This window comes from Bos grunniens, chromosome 26, assembly GCF_055505025.1.
Source record: "Bos grunniens cultivar Pamir isolate PY7600 chromosome 26, Bosgru_T2T1.0, whole genome shotgun sequence".
NCBI lineage: Eukaryota > Metazoa > Chordata > Mammalia > Artiodactyla > Bovidae > Bos > Bos grunniens.
In genome coordinates this window covers 15966854-15991840 of record NC_141190.1, presented here as the reverse complement: position 1 = coordinate 15991840, position 24987 = coordinate 15966854, and the positions used below count along the sequence as shown (strand labels likewise).

The 24987-nt window shown below is 43.4% G+C and overlaps 1 protein-coding gene across 6 annotated transcripts in view; it reads right to left on the bottom strand.

Moving 5' to 3' along the window:
- PLCE1 (phospholipase C epsilon 1) overlaps positions 1–24987 on the bottom strand; it is a 372153-nt gene that overhangs the window by 7234 nt on the left and 339932 nt on the right. For all 6 annotated transcript variants that reach the window (XM_086378753.1, XM_086378751.1, XM_086378754.1 and 3 more), the window contains 8 exons: positions 21045–21208; positions 19494–19755; positions 17430–17548; positions 15052–15180; positions 12508–12717; positions 4286–4444; positions 2650–2868; positions 2125–2333 (listed from right to left, as the gene is read on the bottom strand). In XM_086378753.1, coding sequence (XP_086234879.1) covers positions 2148–2333; positions 2650–2868; positions 4286–4444; positions 12508–12717; positions 15052–15180; positions 17430–17548; positions 19494–19755; positions 21045–21208 — 1448 coding nt within the window. In that variant the 3' untranslated portion in view covers positions 2125–2147. The remainder of the gene's footprint in view (positions 1–2124; positions 2334–2649; positions 2869–4285; positions 4445–12507; positions 12718–15051; positions 15181–17429; positions 17549–19493; positions 19756–21044; positions 21209–24987) is intronic.

The window sequence follows — 24987 nt, the reverse complement described above, 5'->3', positions numbered from 1 at the left end:
GACATCTTTTTGGGTGTTAGTTCTAGAAGGTCTTGTAGGTCTTCATAGAACCGTTCAACTTCAGCTTCTTCAGCATTACTGGTCGGAGCATAGACTTGGATTACCGTGATATTGAATATGCCATCAAATTTGGAAAACTCAGCAGTTTCATTCCAGTCCCAAAGAAAGACAATGCCAAAGAATGCTCAAACTACCACACAATTGCACTCATCTCACATGCTAGTAAAGTAATGCTTAAAATTCTCCAAGTCAGGCTTCAGCAGTACGTGAACTGTGAACACCCAGATGTTCAAGCTGGTTTTAGAAAAGGTAGAGGAGCCAGAGATCAAATTGCCAACATCTGCTGCATCATCAAAAAAGCAAGAGAGTTCCAGAAAAACATCTATTTCTGCTTTGTTGACTATGCCAAAGCCTTTGACTGTGTGGAACACAATAAACTGTGGAAAATTCTGAAAGAGATGGGCATACCAGACCACCTGACCTACCTCTTGAGAAACCTATATGCAGGTCAGGAAGCAACAGTTAGAACTGGACATGGAACAACAGACTGGTTCCAAATAGAAAAAGGAGTACATCAAGGCTGTATATTGTCATCCTGCTTATTTAACTTATATACAGAGTACATCATGAGAAACGCTAGGCTGGAAGAAGCACAAGCTGGAATCAAGATTGCTGGGAGAAATATCAATAACCTCAGATATGCAGATGACACCACCCTTATGGCAGAAAGCAAAGAAGAACTAAAGAGCCTCTTGATGAAAGTGAAAGAGGAGAGTGAAAAAGCTGGCTTAAAACTCAACATTCAAAAAACTAAGATCAGGGCATCCAGTCCCATTACTTCATGGCAAATAGTTGGGGAAACAATGAAAACAGTGACAGACTTTATTTTCTTGGGCTCCAAAATCACTGCACATGGTGACTGCAGCCATGAAATTAAAAGACACTTACTCCTTGGAAGGAAAGTTAGGACCAGCCTAGACAGCATATTAAAAAGCAGAGACATTACTTTGCCAACACAAGTCTGTCTCATCAAAGCTGTGGTTTTTCCAGTGGTCATGTATGGATGTGAGAGTTGAACTATTAAGAAAGCTGAGCGCCGAAGAATTGATGCTTTTGAACTGTGGTGTTGGAGAAGACTCTTGAGAGTCCCTTGGACTGCAAGGAGATCCAACCAGTCCATCCTAAAGGAGATCAGTCCTGGGTGTTCATTGGAAGGACTGATGCTAAAGCTGAAACTCCAATATTTTGGCCACCTTATGTGAAGAGCTGACTCATTTGAAAAGACCGTGATGCTGGGAAAGATTGAGGGCAGGAAAGAAGGGGACGACAAAGGATGAGATGGTTGGATGGCATCACCGACTCAATGGACATGGGTTTGGGTGAAATCCGGGAGTTTGTGATGGACAAGGAGGCCTGGTGTGCTGCGATTCATGGGGTCACAAAGAATCGGATACGACTGAGCGTCCGAACTGAAGTGAACTGAGTTCATTAAGAAACTAAGTGAAAGAAGAGATCTATGTTTGGTTTCCTCACATGCCTTTTTAAAAAAAATTCAGGTTCCATTTAAATAGTTTAAAACAGAATGAAATTTACTCTGTATGGGAATACCAAGCAGTGAGCTGGCAACCAAAGGCATAATTTACTTCAGGCTGTTATGTCATTTTGCTTTCTTTTTAATCATCACAACTTGCATGCCAGATCTTAATTTTTTCATTGAGTCAGAAGAAATGGAGGTTGTTAAGGCTAAATCAGAGCTAAATTAGAAGAACAGCAAACTAAAAGTCCAAAGAATGAAAACAGAAAGACCCATAGCAGTCCTTTGAGAATGTTCATGTGAATTACCAGTAATTAAGACAGTTCTATGTCTGATGAAATAAAGCTATTGCAGTTTGGGCAAGTTTATTGTCCTCTTGTGGCCTTTGGTTATCTACAAAATAAGGAGATCTGAAATCATCAGTGCTGAAGTCGTGTGTATCTTCAGAGCCCCTTTTCTCTAGGGTACCATCCCTACCTGCCTCTGGAACTTCCTCCTCCAGGAAAAGACAAAAGACAGTGTACAAACTTATGTCTTACAAAGCAGTATAGTTGACCCCCATTTTAGAACGCTGCGATGACTCGGGATACCTGGGTAAACCGTGCTATCTTGCTCACTGTCGGTAGTCTATGGTGTCACTGGAAGGCAAGCCACCCACAGGTTTCTCTTCCTTGTTTTGGACGTTTTCTGAGGCCAAGACCTGAGAAGGTGATGTGGGTCCTCGGGGCTGTTTAGTCTTGGTGAGCTTCTTGAGTTCGCTTGCAAAAGAGATGCCTTTTTTTTTATCTTCTCGAGATGCCTGTGGAAAATAAGAACGTGCCCTTGGTATTAGGTTAAAGAGATTGTATCAGAGAGAGCCCTTTGTTGTTCTCTCTCTGGTCGGTAGAGCTTTGGAAAGCAGGGCGGAGGGGACCCCCCCTCACCCCCTGGGCACCTCAAGACTGCTTACACCCAGAGGGAAACATTTCTTTCCACACAGTGAAAACAGAGCCAAACCGCATTCTTCCCACTAGTGTCCTTGACTCGGGAACTTCCTTCTGGCTTTCACCAGCTCCTGAATTTGATTATACTGTAGTTATGAAAATCAAATAGAGCAAAATAACCTTGAACTTTACCTGCACCTGTTCCTTTAGCTTAAGGATGAATTTTCCTGCACCTTTCCACTTGCTTTGAGCTTGAAACACACACTCCTGATCCAAAAGGACGCGCTGGGAGGCCTTTGGGGTGGAAGATTTCCTGTTGGCGGTGTCTTTCACCACCTCTTCCAAAAGCACATAGTCACTCGGGTTGGGGTTGCTCAGGATGCTATAGGAATATTTGGCTTTGCATAAGGTCTGAAAGGTAAGTTATGATCAACAGAATAAAAACACAGGATCTCCAACACTTGCTTCCCTGTAAACGAGACTTTAAGGTGGAAAAATGTCGCAGACTTTTGGACAGGGGTGGGGGGTCCTTTTCAGATCATGTCATCCCACCTCTCAGTTTACATTCTCACAGTTGTAGCTTACACAAACTTGACATTGCCTCGTTTAGCTTCACAACACCCATCCATGATTTAGATGTTACAATCCCCATTTTTCAGACAAGGAGGCTTAAGCTTAAGAGGTCAGGCATATTACAGAGGATGGACAGCTTAGTAACAGAAAAAGGACTTGAGCCAGATTTTCTGCATCCACCAAAGTTCATAGATCTGAAAGTGACCCAGACAGTGAGGGACAGAATCCTGACCCTCCAGAGCCTCTCTGGCGCACGACACTGCCTCTTCATCTCAGAGTCTTGGATGTTGAAAGCATTTTAAGACTTACCTGGTCTCACCTCTCTTTTATCGAGACTATCTTTCATTTATTCACTCATCTAACATTTACTATGTCCCAGGTACTGTATGTACTTTGGGGAGTTCAAAGTCTATTAAGGAGACTAATATTAACCAAATTATTGTGCAGTCAGTGTAGCAAATAACATTTAAATAGTGCTTTGCCATGTTAGGTGTTATACTAGGCAAATGTCCATTACATATATTTAATGTTCACAATAGCTATTAAGAAAGTGCTGTTATACTATCTTCATGTTTTTCTGTGTGGTAGCTTGGCACACAGCATTGTGCTGGAGCCCACTGGAATCTGATGTTTGAGGAATGTACAAGACAGAAACGCAAATGCTACAAATTGGGGTCTTTTTTTTTTTTTTTAAAGAGACAATTTACCACCACACCCATGTAACTTACGCACAGATTGTTAAATGACTTCCCCAAGCTCTCCCAGCTAGTAAGATGTAGAGCCAGGGTTTACCTGGAACAACCTGATTCAGAGTCTGTTCTGTGAGCCATTATGCTAACTTCTCAAGCAAGTGTTTAATAAACGCAAACCACTACAGGGCGTGGAATGAAGGCAGCAGAGTTCTCTGGAGCCATATACAAAGAAGCGGGGAGAGAAGACCAGAGAAGGGGAGAGGGTCAGAGAGTCCTCCTGCGTGTCATCTGAAGGATCCCAGAGAGACAGTCACTAGGTGATGGACAGTGACGCTCCCGCTCTGCAGATCCACCTCCTGGCTCTGCTGTCAAGGCTTCTGAGAGAGCCTGACTCACAGCATATACTGGGCAAGTATCGTTGAAGGACCGGACACTTCCTGGCCTTACCAGGCACATGCTGCCTTGTCGTATCCCCTGTGTTCCAGAACCTTATTCCCAGAGGAGGCTAAGCCCAGCAGTTGACACTGAGGACAGGGCTGGGGGGAGGGCGGGGAGGCCTTCACCTGCTGAATGACATCCTGCGCGGTGCTGACACGCGGCGCCTTGATGACCGTGCGTGGTTGCTCTGGGGAAACGTCATGCACCTGGACAAAGAAGCTGTCCTCCTCTGAGCTCAGGAGCATCTCCTTGTCATCTTGTGCAATGCTCTTCTCTTCCAGGTTCTATGTTAAGAAAAGACAAGTCTGAGTAAATGATAACATAGGATAAAGAAAAATCTAGTAAAAATTTGAGTTGGATCTTGGTGACATGGAAACAACTTCTTAGCTTGATATCCCATACACTAGTTACTGTTTCACAAACTATCCTAGAAGGATATACATGTCATCTTAGAGGAGGAAAGTACTGTAAGTTTCTGCTAATGTTGACACACTGATAAGGTCTCGTCCCGAACAAGCCAGTAGATCTGCTCATGTTTGCTGTGGATTTTGAGTCCACAAATCAGCTAGAGATAAATCTGTAAAAAGACAACATGCCATTTTTCCAATTACTAAAATTCAAATGGGCTTCCTTGGTGGTGCTCATGGTAAAGAATCCACCTGCCAATGCAGGAGACGTAAGAGATGCTGGTTCATCCCTGGGTCGGGAAGATCCCCTGGAGGAGGGCATGGCAACCCACTCCAGTATTCTTGCCTGGAGGATCCCTTAGACAGAGGAGCCTGGTGGGCTACAGCCCACAGGGTCACAAAGAGTCAGACATGACTAAAGCGACTTAACACACATGCAAAGGCCAAATAATACGGTAAGTACATTTAAGAGAAATCCCATCCATTCCCCAATAAAACTTGAGCATTTAAGAAATGCTAGACATGTGAAATGTGAAACATGCAAGATTGATGTTCCGGTAGGCTGAATGAACAAAACCCACAGTGAAAAGGCTGAAACAATGCCTGGAGGTAAGTAACATCTAAATGGATATTGACAAAATTCTCAATAATTTTGAGATTGGTCATTGGGTTAAATGGTCTTTGGTGGGTTGGCTTTCAGTGAATTTTACATTTATAATTATATGATTTAAGTATATAGTTGAAAGTGAAAGTGTTAGTCAACTCTTTGCGATTCCATGGACTGTAGCCTGCCAGGCTCCTCTGTCCATGGAATTCTCCAGGCAAGAATACTGGATCAGATTGCCATTCCCTTCTCCAGGTGATCTTCCAGACCCAGGGATAGAACCCATGTCTCCTGCATTGCAGGCAGATTATTTACCACCATCTATAGACATGTATTTTTTAATTAATTATTTTTTATTTTTAGACAATCATAGAAATGGTATTAATGCCTCATCCAATATAGATATAGGTATCTTATCAAAAATTTTCAAGCAGTAAGGAAATATATCAATATAAAGGCATTTCTACTTTTTTCCTTTCTTTCCTCCACCTTTCCCATCTCATTCTCCATAAAAAATCACTGTTGTTAGGTTGTATATCCTTTGAACCGTCTGCTATGGATATAAAAATGTATTTTTGTGTATGTGAATAAATATATACAAACAAACCCTGGGACTTCTCTAGTGGTACAGGGTACAGTGGAGAAGAATCTACCTGCCAATGCAAGGGACACGGTTCAATCCCTGGTCTGGGAAGGTTCCACATGCCATGGGCAACTAAAGCCCTTGTGCCACAACTCCTGAGCCTGCGCTCTAGGGCCCTCGAGCTACAACTGAGTCCACACGCCACAACTACCGAAGCTTGTGTGCCTAGAGCCTGTGCTCTGCAGGAAGAGAAGCCACCACAGTGAGAAGCCCGTGCGCCACAATGAAGAGTAGCCCCCTGCTCACCGCAACTAGACAAAGCCTGTACAGCAACGAGACCCAGCACAACCAGAAATAAAAGAAGTCCTGGAATTACGCGAACTTAAATACAATGTGATTGTTACATGGCTCCTGTTCTTTGCTAGAGTCATTTTCAAACGAGGGTCGTGTAAAGTTATCTTCCACAAGGGAGCACCATGGAGACGATGGGGAGGTGAGGCAAGTGAACAGTAGGCAATCCCATCTCAGGATGGGAGGGTTGGGCAGGAAGGTCCTCCAGTCCCCAGCATGCTTCTAGCTTAATCTCAGATCATCCCACAGAAACGATGCTAACTGACCAGAAGAATACAAGAATCACTGTCATTGTCCTGGAAATTCCAACCAGCTCTAGGAACCAGAATTGTCCCCCATTGATATTAAGGTCAAAACGGGTAACGACCACCAGGTGGCGCCAAACTGCAGCCAAGACCAAAACGGACTGGCTCCTGGGCTCACCATTCAGCTGCACAGCCTCGCCCCAATCATTTCATTTACATACAGCTGAAGTGTTTGGATTCCATTCATCAAATTATGCGTGAAGGGGAGAGAACTATTCTCTATTTTTATTACATAAAATGAGACTGTAGTACCTATACTGTTCTACAACTCACTTTTTCTCTATTTAAAAGGCTGTGATCAGGGACTTCTTCCCTGGTGGTCCAGTGGTTGAGACTTCACCTTCCAACACAGGAAGTATTGGTTTGATCCCTGGTGAGGGAGCTAAGATCCGACATACCTCAGGGCCAAAAGCCCAAAACATAAAACAGAAGCAATATTGTAACAAATTCAATAAAGACTTTTTAAATGGTCCACATCAGAAATATCTTTTAAAGAAAGATTGTGATTATCATTTCATGTCAGCTTCTAAAGGTTTTCCATAGTATGTCATTGCATTGATTACAATATATTTAACCAACTGGAGAGTGGGGTTGGGTGGTAATTCACATGACGTAATTTATAATCCTGGAGAAGGCAATGGCACCCCACTCCAGTACTCTTGCCTGGAAAATCCCATGGAAGGAGGAGCCTGGTAGGCTGCTGTCTATGGTGTCGCAGAGAGTCAGACACGACTGAAGTGACTTAGCAGCAGCAGCAGCAATTTATAATCCTGAAAGCTGGGATGGAAGTAAGACAGAAAGAAAAGTTCTAGGTTGCCATATAAAATATCACAATGACCATGCACTACAAATATTTCTAACAGCACTCCTTAGAGCCTTGCTAAGTTGCTTCAGTCATGTTCAACTCTGTGCGACCCCACAGATGGCAGCCCACCAGGCTCCCCCGTCCCTGGGATTCTCCAGGCAAGAACACTGGAGTGGGTTGCCATTTCCTTCTCCAATGCATGAAAGTGAAAAGTGAAAGTGAAGTCGCTCAGTCCTGTCTGACTGTTTGTGACCCCATGGACTGCAGCCCACCAGGCTCCTCTGTCCATGGAATTTTCCAGGCAAGAGTACTGGAGTGGGGTGCCATCACCTTCTCTGCCTTAGAGCCTTACTCAGAGCTTATTGATTTTTAAGCTGTTTTCAGTCACATTAGAAACCATAGATTATGACCATAACAATAACCCTCATTTGCATATTCTTTTATAGTTTACTAAGCATTTTTCTGAGCTGACTGTGGCTCAGAACATGAACTCCTTACTGCCAAATTCAGACTGAAATTGAAGAAAGTAGGGAAAACCACTAGACCATTCAGGTATGACCTAAATCAAATCCCTTCTGATTATACAGTGGAAGTGAGAAATAGACTTAAGGGACTAGATCTGATAGAGTGCCTGATGAACTATGCATGGAGGTTCGTGACATTGTACAGGAGACGGATCAAGACCATCCACATGGAAAAGAAATGCAAAAAAGCAAAATGGCTGTCTGGGGAGGCCTTGCAGATAGCTGTGAAAAGAAGAGAAGCAAAAAGCAAAGGAGGAAAGGAAAGATACAAGCATCTGAATGCAGAGTTCCAAAGAATAGCAAGAAGAGATAAGAAAGCCTTCTTAAGTGATCAATGCAAAGAAATAGAGGGAAACAACAGAATGGGAAAGACTAGAGATCTCTTCAAGAAAATTAGAGATACCAAGGGAACATTTCATGCAAAGATGGGCTCAATAAAGGACAGAAATGGTACGGACCTAACAGAAGCAGAAGATATTAAGAAGAGATGGCAAGAGTACACAGAAGAACTGTACAAAAAAGATCTTCACGACCCAGATAATCATGATGGTGTGATCACTGACCTAGAGCCAGACATCCTGGAATGTGAAGTCAAGTGGGCCTTAGAAAGCATCATTACAAACAAAGCTAGTGGAGGTGATGGAATTCCAGTTGAGCTATTCCAAATCCTGAAAGATGATGCTGTAAAAGTGCTGCACTCAATATGCCAGCAAATTTGGAAAACTCAACAGTGGCCACAGGACTGGAAAAGGTCAGTTTTCATTCCAATCCCAAAGAAAGGCAATGCCAAAGAATGCTCAAACTACCACACAATTGCACTCATCTCACATGCCAGTAAAGTAATGCTCAAAATTCTCCAAGCCAGGCTTCAGCAGTACGTGAACCATGAACTTCCAGATGTTCAAGCTGGTTTCAGAAAAGGCAGAGGAACCAGAGATCAAATTGCCAACATCCACTGGATCATCAAAAAAGCAAGAGAGTTCCAGAAAAACACCTATTTCTGCTTTATTGACTATGCCAAAGCCTTTGACTGTGTGGATCACAATAAACTGTGGAAAATTCTGAAAGAGATGGGAATACCAGACCACCTGACCTGCCTCTTGAGAAACCTATATGCAGGTCAGGAAGCAACAGTTAGAACTGGACATGGTACAACAGACTGGTTCCAAATAGGAAAAGGAGTATGTCAAGTATTGTCATCCGGTTTATTTAACTTATATGCAGAGTACATCATGAGAAATGTTGGGCTGGAAGAAGCACAAGCTGGAATCAAGATTGCTGAGAGAAATATCAATAACCTCAGATATGCAGATGACACCACCCTTAAGGCAGAAAATGAAGAGGAACTAAAACGCCTCTTGATGAAAGTGAAAGAGGAGAGTGAAAAAGTTGGCTTAAGCTCAACATTCAGAAAACGAAGATCATGGCATCTGGTCCCATCACTTCATGGCAAATAGATGGGAAAACAGTGGAAACAGTGTCAGACTTTATTTTCTTGAGGGGGACTCCAAAATCACTGCAGATGGTGACTACAGCCATGAAATTAAAAGACGCTTACTCCTTAGAAGGAAAGTTATGACCAACCTAGATAGCATATTCAAAAGCAGAGACATTACTTTGCCAACAGAGGTCCGTCTAGTCAAAGCTATGGTTTTTCCAGTGGTCATGTATGGATGTGAGAGTTAGACTGTGAAGAAAGCTGAGCACCGAAGAATTGATGCTTTTGAACTGTGGTGTTGGAGAGGACTCCTGAGATTCCCTTGGACTGCAAGGAGATCCAACCAGTCCATTCTAAAAGAGATCAGTCCTGGGTGTTCTATGGAAGGAATGGTGCTAAAGCTGAAACTCCAGTACTTTGGCCACCTCATGCGAAGAGTTGACTCATTGGAACAGACTCTGATACTGGGAGGGATTGGGGGCAGGAGGAGAAGGGGACGACAGAGGATGAGATGGCTGGATGGCATCACTGACTCGATGGACCTGAGTCTGAGTGAACTCTGTGAGTTGGTGATGGACAGGGAGGCCTGGCGTGCTGCAATTCATGGGGTCGCAAAGAGTCGGACACGACTGAGCGACTGAACTGAAGCATTTTTCTACATTTTGTCTACATGTTTGACTTGGGTCTCATAATAATTTTTTGAGCCAAGCAGGGTAGTTTCTATCATGCGTGCATGCTAAGTTGCTTTAGTCATGTCCGACTCTTTGTGACCCTATGTACTGTAGCCCACAGGCTCCTCTATTCATGGGATTCCCCAGGCAAAAATACTGTAGTGAGTTGCCATGCCCTCCTCCAGGGAATCTTCTCGACCTAGGGACCTAATCTGGGTCTCCGGCGACTTCTGCATTGTAGTTGGATCCTTTACTGCTGAGTCACCAGGAAGCCCAGTTTCTATCATAGATTTTACAAATATGGACATAGAGGTTTACAGAATTCAGACGATACTTTGAAGGTCATCTATCTAATTTGTCAGATCCAGGTTTGTCTCATTTCAAATCCAGCAGGTGTCAGAGGAGAGCATATTGACCATAGGAAGATTCCTAACAGCTTGAGAGCCCAGGAAAGAAGAAAATTATACAAAGCAGACACGCAGGATCAGAGGCCAAAGACAGCAGCTTGGGGACTTTTAACATACAGACAAACTGCTTACATAGCTTCCTAGTTTCACAGAGTAGCCTAAGTGGAAGTACTTATAGCCCAAATCTATCAATTATACCAGTTTCTGCTTCCATTCAGTAAGTGCTGAATTCATTTAGTCAATCAGTAAATTTGTATCATGTGTCACTGTGCAGCTGGTAAGCCTAGATACATGAAATATGATTTGTTATCTTTTGAGACATATTTCAGTCATTTCAAAACTTTTCTCTCAACAAGGCATATAAAGGAGAACTTGCTATATTATACTCATCTGAAAATGCTTGTCAGCCTTCCCCTCTACTATATCCTTCTTTTTCCAAAATGCTTCTGTTCCACCAGCCTTTATTAAACATTTATTCCTGACATCTCTGCTGCTTATTGTCATATACATTTTAATTGCATATGGGGCAGCCCTGGCCTCCCAGTCCTTCCAACCCTGTGATGAAGACCCATCGTGACCCTTGGCAGTCTGCCCATTGCTACTCACTGCCTCCCATGGTGCTGGGGATGGAGGACCCATGAGCACTGACTCAGCTCCAGCCTGGGCAGCATGGGGTGGTGGAAAGAACACTGACCGGGAAGACATAAGACTTTAGTTCTTTCCACTTCTTACCCTGTCATAATCTAACCTCTCTGAACCTGTTTCCTTTGTGTAGAATGGTTTCCCTTATATCATAAGATGATTCAAAATATTGGGTGCTTGAGAGCGTTAAACACTGTAAGTCATGATACAATATATGGTTTAAAAATTCACTTCACTGAAATTGTCACTTCTAGGATACTTTTCGGTTTTTTTGGCTAGGCCATGCGGAAGGCAGGATCTTATTAATAGTTCCTGGACCAGGGATCAAATCAGCGCCCCCTGCATTTGGAGCATGGAGTCTTAACCACTGGACTGCCAGGGAAGTCCCTAGCATACTTTTTTACATGAGACAAAGACAATTAGAAATAGGAAAAAAAACTAGAGAGAAATTAAAGATGGCTTCAAAAGCCGAGGTAAGCCCTCTGATATTTTCTTCTACAGCTTTTATGATTAGAATTGCTTCTCCGCCATCTTAGTACTTTGTACATGTCTGATGGGGAGAAGACACTAGGGAGATAATTACATTTCTTGGCTTATAGGAAGTGTCCTTTTATGATCTAAGACAAGGTTAGGAGGGAACACAGAGGCTCTGGTTCCTAGAGAAGCTGGAGTGCAGTGAGGCTGCATGTTCATAGTTACGTAGAGAGTGAAAAATAACACACGATGCTGAAATGGGCTCTTTATCATCTCTGTGTTCTAGCAAGCATGGACCAGCAATGGGGATTTTATCAGTCCATCTCCATTTCATACCCCAGAGAGGCAGATCATGTGCCTAGAACAGGGCCTGGCACAATAAATATTCGTTTAATCAGATTGTTGAACTGCTTCAACTGCTCTATTGTTGATTTATCATAAGGCATTATTATCTACGTAACGACCTTATATGTCATTTAAAAAAATGGCAGTCAATTAGTGGGCCAATATAAGTCTATTAAAAAGAAAAGTGCTCCATCAGCAAACCACATCAGGAGTCCCCCAATCTGGAGTCAACGGACAGTACTGTTTCCATTATCAGAATGATCATGGGCATATTAGGGACCGTAATATAATCTGCAACAAATTCAGACCAAAGCTGAGAGGTTATTCTTACCTTGTGTAATCTTATGGAATATTTTCAAAGAAATGCTGTTGTTTCACGAATTAGCAAAAAGCCTTTTATTAGCTAAAACTTGAACAGGCACTCACGGGAGGGCAACCAACGCCCAAATGCAAAATGCCTACAGACCTTCCCTTACACAGTAGTGAGCCTTACAGCAAGGTCTTCACACGTCCAGGCGAAACCCTGGACATACACTGACGCCATGCTTAAGGAATCCTTTGACTTCTTTCTCCCCTTGTTTCCTAAGGGATGATTTTTAAACCACATTTCTATAACTTGACCTTCTGAATATGTGCAGAAGAATAAAATCAATTCTCCACATTTACTTAAAAGAAGACTACAAAGCAAGTTGCGGTGATAAGAAGTTTTGAATTTGAGGGAGGCGGCCAGTGGTGAGGTAGAGAGTTACATATGAACTGTTACTGGGTAGGCTGCCCCAGGACACACTTACTTCCTGCTGGGTTTTTAAGACAATCCTGCCAACATAGCCCTCTTCTGGAAACCAGCTGCTTAAAATCTGCACGATCTCTTCTTCTGGACCAATGGCTCTCTGGAACGGCTGTTTCCTACATTCATTCTTCTCTTTAGATATGAAATATTTTTCCTCCATTAAAAAATAATCTGTGGCAATAGGTTTGGTATCTTGATCCATAACGAGAATCTAAAGAAAGAGCAAAGGCCAATTTAGGCACACTTCTGAAGAGTCGCAAAAACTTTAAACCCAAACAAATCTACTTTCTCGGGGTTCAGATAAGTTTGGTTTGCAACTTATAAATGAAACCTACCCTACAGTGTTGCATAACTCTTTCTGGAAGATCTTAGAATTCTCTTACGTCCAAAAAGAATTGTTTATGTTCATTCTGGGCAATGAAACAATTTATTCATAATTGCCAGCCAGCAAAACTGTTTTTCCCACTGATGGAATAAGAGCTCTAACTGAATTAAAAACTTTAGGCTTTTCAATCTATGAACTTAGCTCTTTGTAATCTTGCAACACAAGACCAAAGGCAAAGAACCCATTCCAGCTTTTACCAAGATAATCTCCCATTCTCATGTTAGAAATACTCAATCATCTTCTAATCTCATCTGATCTAAGTTCCTGGGAATTCCCCTTTCAATAAAGACTTGACAGTGCGCCTAGAGGCCTGTTTTCTCTATTGGCTACTGACCCTGACAGTTGAAATGGTTGAGACCAGGCTGGGGAGCCAAACAGACTTGGGTCTGAGGCCTGCATTTAGTCCTTACTGGCTGTGAGGTGCTGGCCAAGACATCTGACCCCATGGATACTCAGTGTCCTCATGTATACAGTGGAAACAGCTCTTACTGTTAGTGATTTTTGTCTCAATTTTGTTTCATTTTATGATTGAGGCACTGACTGTAAAATGTAACCCAGGTGCATCAGGATAACTTAGAGCCTGCCAGGCTCCTCTCTCCATGGGTTCCCCAGGCAAGAATACTGAAGTGGGTTTATTCTCCAGGGGATCTTCCTGACCCAGGGATCGAATCCAGGTCTCCTGCATTACAGGCGGATTCTTTACTGCCTGAGCCACCAGGGAAGCCTGGTAAACACTAGACATTATGATAGCTACTCTTACTGATGTATTCTTTCACATGGTTTTCTATTATCCAGGTTACTGGCAAAAGCTGAACTTGCAGTGACCAGAGAAGGCTGCCACCTTCTGGCGTGGAGTAAGCAAACGTCCTTCCCAGGCATCCACTCGACCGTGCGAGCATGCAATGACCAGAATCTCACTCATAGAAGCAGAAGGACCTGGGGATGGGGTGGAGGTGGGATAGAAGGTTCTCAGGAAGACTCTGCTCCCTTCACCCTAGACCTTGGTCTCAGGTTGATACTGGACTGTGGATTTTGTGGGGCAAGGCAGCTACCACTTCAGCAACAATTAAGGGCATGAAGCTTCCAGGAGTAGGTCAGTTGACACTGTCACCTCCATGAGATGGCCAGCATCACTTCCTCTCCAGTCCTGCTCCACAGCCCTGGGATTACTCATGTGGACAGTAATGTGCTGCTTTTTATGGGTGGTCCATGGAAATGCTTCCTTACTTTTCTAATTATTTTTTTTAATTTTTAATTTTTTTTCCTTTTTTTAAAATTATTATTTTTTTTTTTTACTTTACAATATTGTATTGGTTTTGCCATATATCAACATGCATCCGCCACGGGTGTACACGTGTTCCCCATCCTGAAGCCCTCTCCCACCTCCCTCCCCATACCATCCCTCTGGGTCATCCCAGGCACCAGCTCCAAGCTTCCTGTATCCTGCATCGAACCTGGACTGGCGATTCTTTTCTTATATGATATTATACATGTTTTAATGCCGTTCTCCCAAATCATCCCCCCTCCTCCCTCTCCCACAGAGTCCAAAAGACTGTTCTATCGTCTGTGTCTCTTTTGCTGTCTCACATACAGGGTTGTCGTTACCATCTTTCTAAATTCCATATATATGCGTTAGTATACTGTATTGGTGTTTTTCTTTCTGGCTTACTTCACTCTGTATAATAGGCTCCAGTTTCATCCACCTCATTAAAACTGATTCAAATGTATTCTTTTTAATGTCTGAGTAATACTCCATTGTGTATATGTACCACAGCTTTACTATCCATTCATCTGCTGATGGACATCTAGGTTGCTTCCATGTCCTGCCTATTGTAAACAGTGCTGCGATGAACATTGGGGTACACGTGTCTCTTTCAATTCTGGCTTCCTCGGTGTGTATGCCCAGCAGTGGGATTGCTGGGTCATTATATTTTACACTGTCTCCAAAACCCCAACAGTGCTTTGTGAGAGTAGACACCACAGTTCAAAAACAAAACAGCCCAAACCCCTTGGTAGTAGCTTCTGTTTCATAATCTATGAAATTTGACACTTTGAGCTGCTTTCTCTGACTTTGAGTCAGTTGTAAAATGTTGGACAAGTTGTTAACCTAGAGATGCCTCTAAAAGAACTGTTTATTAACTATAGACTCAGTGAACTTACTTGTTGGAGAAGCTGCTTTGCCTTAGTGCCTCCGTTTATAGAGAAAACAGTAAAGGGCTCTGGGCCTGGGACGCCATGCACTGTGACTCTGTGAGTCTGCAAACATTTTCTTTCTTCCGTATTAAACATCTGTCAAGGAAGATCATATGGTTTCTCATTCATTTCCATTCTCATGTTTCTAGGCTGCATCGATAGAGAGGTGCTAGTTCTTAGAAGTACACGCAGGGACACGTAAATGCAAAACAAGGCCAACCTTTTCTAACCAGATGCCTCTTTTTGTGGTAGGGATGGGGGAGCCTGGTGGGCTTCTGTCTATGGGGTCACACAGAGTTGGACATGACTGAAGTGACTTAGCAGCAGCAGCAGCAGGCATGGTGCATGTTCCTTAATAGTCTAGTAAGAATATTTAGCAGCATATCACCAAAATAGCAATTTATTTTAAATAACAGTGTTGCTTTCCATCATAATTAGGGGACTGATATTGTCTGAAATGTATGTCAGTCCTTACTTATGAAGTGACATTCAACAGTGTCTACTGAGTTCCATCTCTCTTCAGGGCACTGGGCTAGAATTTTGATGGTAAAATGATAAATAAAATATTCTGGCCTCCGGGAGCTTGCCGTCCAGGCACACAAATAATTGTAATATGAAAGGTATTTTTGTTAGGAAGAGTTGGGGAGGTGTGTAACTCTCAAGTCTTTGAGCAGTTTGTATACTGAGATAGATTCATTCACAAAATACAAAATAATTTATGGAAGGCTGACAATGAAACAGACATTATGCCTGGCTCTGGGGTTTTGGGGAGAAATAAGACATCCCTGGCTTCAAGGTGGGGGGCTTCTAGAATAGAATAGCTAGAAGGATAAGTGGACAACCCAGAGTGGGACACTACCATCTAATTCTTGCTCTCAGGTACCAGGCACACCATCCCTGCTTCCCAGGCAGGGAAGGTAACAGGCAGGCACCAGGCAGAGGCGACACCTCTCTCTACTGGCCAACATGCCGTATTCAACCTCGATCACTTACTGAAGGGAGAACGAAGAGAACCCAAGAAAACAAGGTAAGGGACAGAGAGAGAAGAAATCATTGGGGTGAGGGAAAGAGAAGCAGAGGAGAGAGCAGGGCTGCTCAGAGGTGATGGGGGCAGCGGTCAAGTCGGCGCCACTGTAAGCACAGAAGGCAGCTTTTCAAAGGTTGTTAGGACCACACTGAAGTACAAGATGGGTGCAACCAGACTTCTCTGGTGGTCTACAAGTTAAGAGTCCACCTGCCAATGCAGGGGACACAGTTTCGGTCCCTGGTCCGGGAACTAAGATCACGCATACTGCAGAGCAACCAAACCCGAGCACCACAACTACTGAAGCCCGTACGCACAAAGCCTTTGCTCCCCAACAGGAGAAGCCACTGCAATGAGAAGCCCAAGCACTGCAACAAAGAGTAGACCCTGCTTGCTGCAACTTGAGAAAGCCCGTGTGCAGCAACAAAGACCCATTGCAGCCGCACCCCCACCAAAATAAATTTTAAAAGATCGGTGTGGCTGTGAGTAGATTAGTAAACATGTAAAGAGGCAATGGATGGACACCTTTCAGTTTTTCAAGAGCAAGCATAGTGGAATCAATCAGTTAATCAAAGCAGAACTCCTTGTCGAGGTAAACAACCCTGCATTACCGGGGTGAGCGTTGGTCCAACGGGTCTCAAACTTTTAACCGATGGACCTTACCATTGGTTCTCAAACCTTACCAACGGACCTTAACCAATGCGGAACTTGTTAAAACCCAGCTTCTGCAATGGTGGCCCTTTTTGCAGTGTTCCTCTCCCATTCCCAAGAGGGCAGGTGCAGAGTCTCCTCAGGTGCCAGGGTACTGCTGGGCTTGCAGAATTACCTGTCACCAGCAGCGCCTGGCTGTTCACCCAATCCTGCTCACCTGTGACATCTGCCCCTGCACTAATGAAGAAGCAAAGGATTTTCATGGTCTAACCTAAACCTTCTAGAAGTATCAAGATGCTTCCTAGCAGGCTTTGCGTAATTAGCCTTTTCCCTGGGTTGTTATTTTTGGCTCACTTCCCTGGCAAGCAGTATGGCAGTAGATGATGAACTTGGGTGTATAGCTGTGTGACCTCAGGTGTACTTAGCACTCCCCTTCCTTTATAACATGGAAATGAGACTAATAGCTATGTCATGAAGTTAGTGAGGATCAAGTGAGTCAGTATATATGTAAAGTGCTTAGAATGTGTCAGGTATCAACCATTGTTGTTTTAATTATATCCATAGCCACCTAATCTATGACTTGAATGGACCACTTTCCTGGACCACAAGAAAGCCTGCCTCTGGTGTAGCAATTCCCACAAATATGCTGAGTGAAATAGAACTTAATTACCAGAGAGGCCAGCACAGTATTGCCGGAAGAATTTTCTTCCATCCTCCTGCTGTTTATGAATAAACTAGAGATTTCCAAGACTTCATTGTGGAGATTTCTCAGCTGAAGATGTCGATATCCTGGAACAGTGCAGAATTGGGAAAAACCTGTTAGCCATGCATTGCAGAGCTCTGCATAGAAGATCCCCCAGGGAGGTCAGTAAATGACAGGGAGAAATAAGACCTTCAGATGGGCAGTGGTGACAGCAGCCAGGTGACCGACGGATGCCTTTTCTCCCAGGGCGCTGCCCCTGGGGACCGTCTGGGGCCACTTAGTGGTTGTAGTTACCTTGTCCAAGTGCTGTTTTTAAACTTAGACTCAAAATGAAAATTTTAAACTTAAACAACGTATAGTAGGAAAATCTGATCATTTTTGTATCAAGTCATCTAGAGTCACTGTTCTTCAAATATTTCCTCTTAGAACAGCTTTAGTGACAATAAAGTATTCCAACAATAGAGAGTTGGTTAAAGAAGTTACAGTGTGAGTGTTTGTACAAGTATAAAATAGAATAATATGCAACTCTGTAAAGTAACGAAGATGTATATCTATTTACCTGATAAGTTGTTCACTACATATATTAGTGAAAATCAGTAAGTCACAAAACATTAAGGTTAGGAGGAAGCTTACTTGTTAATATTTATACACATGGGCAGAGAAATAAAGCCTGCAAAATATCTACACCAAAAGTAACTATCTTGAAGACATAGAAAGATGGATAATTTTTTAAAAATTGTTCTTCTGTACTTGATCATATTTCTATAACTGTTAGGAACTGAATGGTGTCCAAAATTTGTGTGTTGAAGCTCTAACTCCCAGTACCTCAGAAGGTGACTGTGTCTGGAGATAGGGTTTAAAGAGGTGATGTTGGGTCATGAGGGTGGGGCCTAATCCAATATGACCAACTGTCCTTATAAGAAGAGGGTATTGGAAGGCAGACAAGGAGAGACACCAGATGCTGTGTACAGCGATCAAGGGATAGCCCTGTGATGACACAGCGAGAAGGCGACCCTCTGCAAGCCAAGGAGAGAGGCCTCAGTAGAAAGCAGACTTGCTGAAACCTTGATCGTGGGCTTCTAGCCTCCAAAGCTGACAAGATAGACCCCTGTTATGTAAGGCACCCGGTCTGTGGTATTTTGTTACACAGCCCGAACTAACAGTCAGTGTTACGACATAACACAGTGAGTATGACCATGTGCTACTCACACAATGGAGAAAAGAAATAGGAAAAAAAAGCTAAAGAGTAGGAGGTGGAGCTCAGAGGCTGGCAGAATGTGGTTGCACGAAGAAGCATGTTCTGGGAACTTGATACTCAGAAGAGATCAGCAGGGGCAGCGTCCCCAGAGCTTGTTAGAAAGGCATAATCTCAAGCCCCAGGCCCACTGTATCAGGATCTGGATTTTATTACCAAGAGCCCAGGTGACTTGATTGCATATCAATTTTGAGAAGCAGTGCACAGACATTCTGGACAGGTGTGACAAGCTGACGTTTCCCCAAGGGCCACGGCAAAGCCAACAGACAGCAAGACAACAGCTCTAACCTTTGCTCAGGATTCTCCACCTTTCCTGCTCTGCACCCAAACCCACCCTTGGCTTCCCACAATGGCCTCCCACCAGGCCTCGACTCCAACCTCAGCCCACTGATGCCACCAGCACCACCCAACCCTCCCTGCTCTTGGTTTCCTCTCTTTACAACAGTTTCAGCTTTAAACATACCAGGGGTGCAGTGGGAGCTATTGGGGAGGGATATATGGGAATAAGAACACAAGGACCACTGCTCCTGAAACAGGCAGAGGCCACATTTTATAAGAGATGTTGTTAATAACCTTGGATTTTAGAATAACGTAAAAGAAAAATGTCTTTTGAGGTACACTCAGTGTTCAAATTTGCATTATCTTCTTCTGCCTCTTATTTTACCTTTTTAATATGAAAATTTGAAACATACACAAAAGTAGAGAGAGGCGTGTAATGGACTCCAGGCACCCATCACTCAGCTACAATGACCACGAACTTTTGACAGTGATTCTACCTCGCTTTAGAGCCTTGAGGGAGATGATTCTCTGAGCAGTGACCACCGAGCTGTTGTTCTCCACGACAGCAAAACGAAGAAATACGAGATCTTCGAAGTGAACCCGGAAAAGAAACTGTTCATTCCACATGGGGTTCAGAGTATTGCGGTGGATGGGCTTCGTGCGGAAGTGGCAGCTGTCCAGGGCCATGCCCAGGACATCGACTTCGATACATGGGCTCCCCGTGCTGTTACTCGGGCACACGTTCTGCCCAGAGACAATCTGAGGGGAAGAAAGGATCAAAGTCACTGGGGTTGCAAAAGAAACAGATGTCAACACTGAGCCTCACTGCTTCCCTCTGCAAAGAAAGACAAAGAAACTTCTGGAATGGACTAAGTAAATGATTAATAAGGCTGCTAAAAAAAAAAAAAAGAGAGAGAGACTGGAATCATGGGAAAATGCATGACTGGACTCATGGGAAAGTCAATTTTGTCAACAGCATTCACCTAACTATAACCTTTCAACTGTCAATATACTGAAACATCTTCAAAAAGCCACACAATTAAGATGAAATTGTTTGTCAAGAAGTTGAGAAAAAAAGACCTTAAATATGAAGCCACAAATGTGTTACTAACATTGTCTTCAAAGTGTTTTAGGTGTATCTTTTATAACTCCAAAATGTTTTTCTTAAATAGTTAAGTTCTAGGTCAAGTCACAAGGAATGCTGTTAGAAATTCATAGCCTTCTATCAACATGAAGCTATACTCAAGTCTAGCAGAAATGGTCACACAGAAAAGGAGCTACTGCTCTCCTGTTTTAGGGAAAGGGGAAATGCAGTTTGGTGGTAGGATAATCTGTGAGTGGGGGTTTCCCAGGGGTGTGAGGTGTGAGCAGACACTGCTCGGCATTCCTCCTTAGGAGGGAAACAGACGATATCTAAAGATGGACGAAAAGATAACTTCATCGCTCCCTGTCTTTTCTAGCACCAATTCAGTTTTTTGGTTTTTTCCTCAGCTAAGAGGGAGTGGGAGAAGCTAGAAATAAAATTGAGTAATGAGCTACTCTGATATTAAGGGCAGTCTGTGGAGTTCTGACAATTAGTTAATTAGACAATAAAAGGAATAAGGAAAGAGCAGGAATGACTGTAAGGAGGGAAGATGTTTAATTGATTTGTATGTTGATGCCTGTTTTACTTTTTATAAGAGCCTATTAGAGTTTAAGATTAGAGGTCCTTGCGCTAACAAGGACCTCAGCTTTTATGGGGGGCACTGAGAGTTATGATTCTGAGGGCCCTGGAAGACAGAATTACCATCTCAGTATAGAGGTGGAAGCAGGGGAGGGGGGTCAGCACTCTACCTTCTGGGCTCTGGCAAGTATAGTACCTGGTGACTGTGATTCTAAACCTCAGCTGCTGCCTTCTGAGAAGTAAAGAAATTCTTTGGGAACTAAATCTGCACCAACAAAATTGTGACACGAGAGTTTTGCCCTGCCTTGAAGTCAAAAGCAGTTCATATTCAGTAGGGCTTAAACACCTTCTTATATTCTCTTGGGCCCACAGGGGCCAGACTTACAGTTAAAGAATAGATAGCAGGCTCCATGCTGTCCAGGTCTCTTTCCAAGGGGGAGAACTTCTGATACATGGAACAGTTCTTGTCCCACAGAACTGGGGGTTTCAGAACATAACCGCAGCCACCATTGGCCTCAAACATGGCGGCATTTAAATGTAAAGAGAGATCTGTAAAATAGCATCACTTGTTATTTGGTCGCTTAAGTGTCATCTTACAAACAGACTTTACCGATTTTCTCTAAACTTAAACAGGAAGAAGAGAGAACTATCCATTCACTCCATACACTGAGTGCCTACTATGTGTCAGCTCATGTTGGGCACCAGAGATACAGTGGGGACCAAGACACAAGATACCCACAGTCTTTGTGGAGCTCACTGTCTATGGGCTATGCCTCATTTCCTGCTCCAACCCAGGAGCCGTTCAGAAAAACTCCTGCCACTTACAACTCCTTTTGCAAATTAAAATCTGCAACATCCTTTCAAAAACTAATCTTTGAAATACTTCATTTTATACTGAATTTTAGAAAGGCATAATGGCATTTTCTTATCCCCAAACACCAAACCATGCAGACAATCATACGACTAATTCTTGCCTTTTCAAACATTAAGATAAAATCTTAAGAATCCAAGAAAGACCAGAAAAAGAGCCAAAGAAACATATCTTTTCCTTGAAATCTCAATTTCAACTCATAAATTACAGTATTTCTACCTCTATTTTTAAATTGTAGTTAAGTATGAAAAAACAATTATTATCACATGTGATTCACATTATGTCCACAATCCCCTCAATAATACACTCTGGGAACCCTCACAACAGCTTCCAGTCTTCTGTGGCCAGATTTTATTTGGCAGAGTTGTCTGATGAATGGTTGGATCCCTGCAAGGTTTGGGGCTCGTACACACCCAGATGCTCACATCTGATGGCACAAGTTTGCAGAAAAGCTGCATTCCAAGTGAGCAAGAGGTTTATGAGATACACCTGACAAATGCCCCCTCTGACAGATTCCTTCCATGTGCAGAATGAACTCTGCTACCTGGACCAACATCAAGGAAAAGTGTGGCAAGTAAGCCTGCAGAGTAATGAGAAGTTGGCCTCTCTCCTTGTCTTGTGAGTAAAAAAATTTCCCCATAAGTGGGGTTGGCTGGGATCATTTGCAGGCATTTCTGGGGTCAGATGTCTTACACACACATCAAAGCTCCTTGAGCCTCTGTCTCCCTTATCAATAAAATTAGTGCACAGGATGCTACCAGCCCCAATGTGCCTGATTCACTGGGGACAATTGTCTTGCCTGCAACAGGAGAAAACTCTCTTCCCAGCCTATCCTGTGACAGAGGAGCACAGATGTGGGTAAGGATGGGTCACATGATCAAGCCCCATGCTAAGAACTTGTGTGTGCTACTGCCCCCCAATAACCCATGAGGTAGACTCTTTTCATATTTCTCATTTTTATAGATGAAGAAACTGAGGCATGAAAAGGGAAAACGTCCAAGGCATCTAGCTAGTAAGAAGTGAATGATAAGGTTTGAACCCAGGCAGCCTGACTCACAGTTCCCTAATCTTAAGAACTGGGCCATATAATGTGCATCTCACTTGGGTGTCCTAAAAATAAGAGAGATCATGTGCAAAAATCCCTACCCCAGCCTTTGGCACATAGAAGGTGCTCAATAAACAATAGATATTGAATTATGATTACACTGTCCACACTCATTCAGGTTTGAAGTCTGATTTCATTGGCACTGTGTCTATCTTTGTAGCTCTGCAAAACTTCAAAGCACTTTTTCCTGACTAAAATCTCATTTGGTGATTTGGTATGTAAAACAGATCCACGTGGAGCTGCTCAGTTAGAATAAAGATGGGGCTTAAATCTAGCCCTCCTACTGCCCCCTAGGGTGGTCCCCAAACTTCAACTAGGGCTATAGTTTTAAAACCTCTGCTTTAACCAAGAATGAACGCGCACTGATGTATGTAACTCCATCAACCCTCTTAGTCAATGCATGGGATGGCACATTAAGCATATCCTTTACCCCTGTGTCCTTCTAGTCATTAAAAACCCTGTGTGAAGTTGACACATTCTCATAACCATTACGCTATATTTGGGGGATGGAAAAGTCATCACAAAGTGTGTGACGATCATTCAGGAAAGCACAATAAATATTAACAGAAGTTTTTCTTTTGACTTGGGGCTGCATTTCTACATACTTGTAGGTCCTGGGATATGAGGGAAGAATCATCCTGATGCAAATGGAAAGAACTTTGAGGGGCTGTTGCCTATAATAACCAGGGTCTGCATATCAGTTTCAGGTCAGTTTCCAAACTTAAGAGTTGGTTTTTTTGAGTGTAGACCTGGGATACTCCTGGTTTCAGATCACTACAGACCTTCTTGGAGTTGATGGAGCCATTAGAAATCTTGGGAAGAAGTGACCCTAAGTCCATGGACATGCCTTTGGGGCACCAGGGTCCCCTGAAATTCAGGAAGCTTTAGGTAAACGACCCGTGGAACATATTTGGATTATTACAAGGGGTCTGGGGAAGGGGTTATTTGTTACTTGGTTGGGATATTTCCTGGAAAATCAAGCATTCCCTAACCCAGGAATTTTTTTTTTTCCAAAAATTAAAAAATAGTGATTCCAATGTTGACTCTTATCTGTCTTTTTGGACTTGAAATTCACCTGGCAATACCTAGAAGGGATCTGGACCAAAAATCAAGAATGATAGGTTCTGCTGAGGCTCATAAAGACAGTGTTAGCTCAGCACAACATGCATTTATTGAGCACCTACTGTGTGCAAGGGATTGAACTAGGCTCTACCCCCAGTGTGCAAGAATGAAGACCATTTTTACAGATGAACTGAAACTGCGTATAGTGTGAGCTTCGTCCAGCGTGGAAGAGGCTTCATCATTACCGGCTGCACTGAATCAAGAGAGGATCTATGGCAGCACTCCCTCCTGGGTTGGAAGATGACAGAGAGAAACTTGAGGATCAATCACATGACACAGCCACCTGCATCCCCTGAGTAAGACAGCTGGAACACGCACCCCAGCTTGATTTGGGAAAGAGGCTGAGCCTCCAGGGATGAGCGGAGGCCAAACTGCAGCCTCCGTGCATGCTTCCAGACCACAAGGAGGCCTGAGGAGGGCCCCGTTCCCGTGTCCCCTTCGGCTGTGGCCCCCTCTGCCATCAGTGGAGCCAGTGTGTCTGCACCAGCCTCAGCACTTCAGGAGGAAGGACACGTCCCAAACCAAGTGCATTGCCATTTCCTTGAGAAAACCGTTTAGCTAGTTATTTCAGTTCACTTAAAATATTTCTGTATCATCTCAACCAAGGGCGCCAGTGGACACAAGGCTACAGACAGGGCCAGAGATATAAACCCACAAGCCGCTTGGGACAGACTGAAAAGAAATTTTTACAGCCTTGAAAATATTTCACTATTATTTCCACTTGCAAGTCCAAATCGTACTGTTTTCATAACTTATCAAAAATACTTAATGAGAGCTAATGTTTGTGGAATGCTGTCTGCACTCCAGGCACTATGCTAAGTATGGTATTTCACCTGCATTATCTTATTCAATTTCAACTGAAAGGAGCAAATATAACAAGGGCAAGAAAATATGACTGAGGTCTCTAACCAGGGTTGGCCACAAATGGGCTCTGGTGGCGCCAGTGCCAGGTGGCTGGCTGATCCCAGAGCTAGAGCTGTGGTCTGACCTTGACTGCAGACAGGGTTACGCCATGGTGGATGGGTCAGCACGGCTGGTTAGGATCTGATTCACTGCACGTGAGAGGAAGGCGCAGGCTGCTTGACTGTCCAAAGGGAAGAATCTGATTTTTGCAAGAGCTTCGAGGAAACATTCCTCATCTGCTCTTTCTTCATCTGCTGTAGCTCCCCACCTCCCCCAACATCTAAGTGGAACCAGAGCGCTTAATCCTCTAAGCTCTGAGAGTCCTTG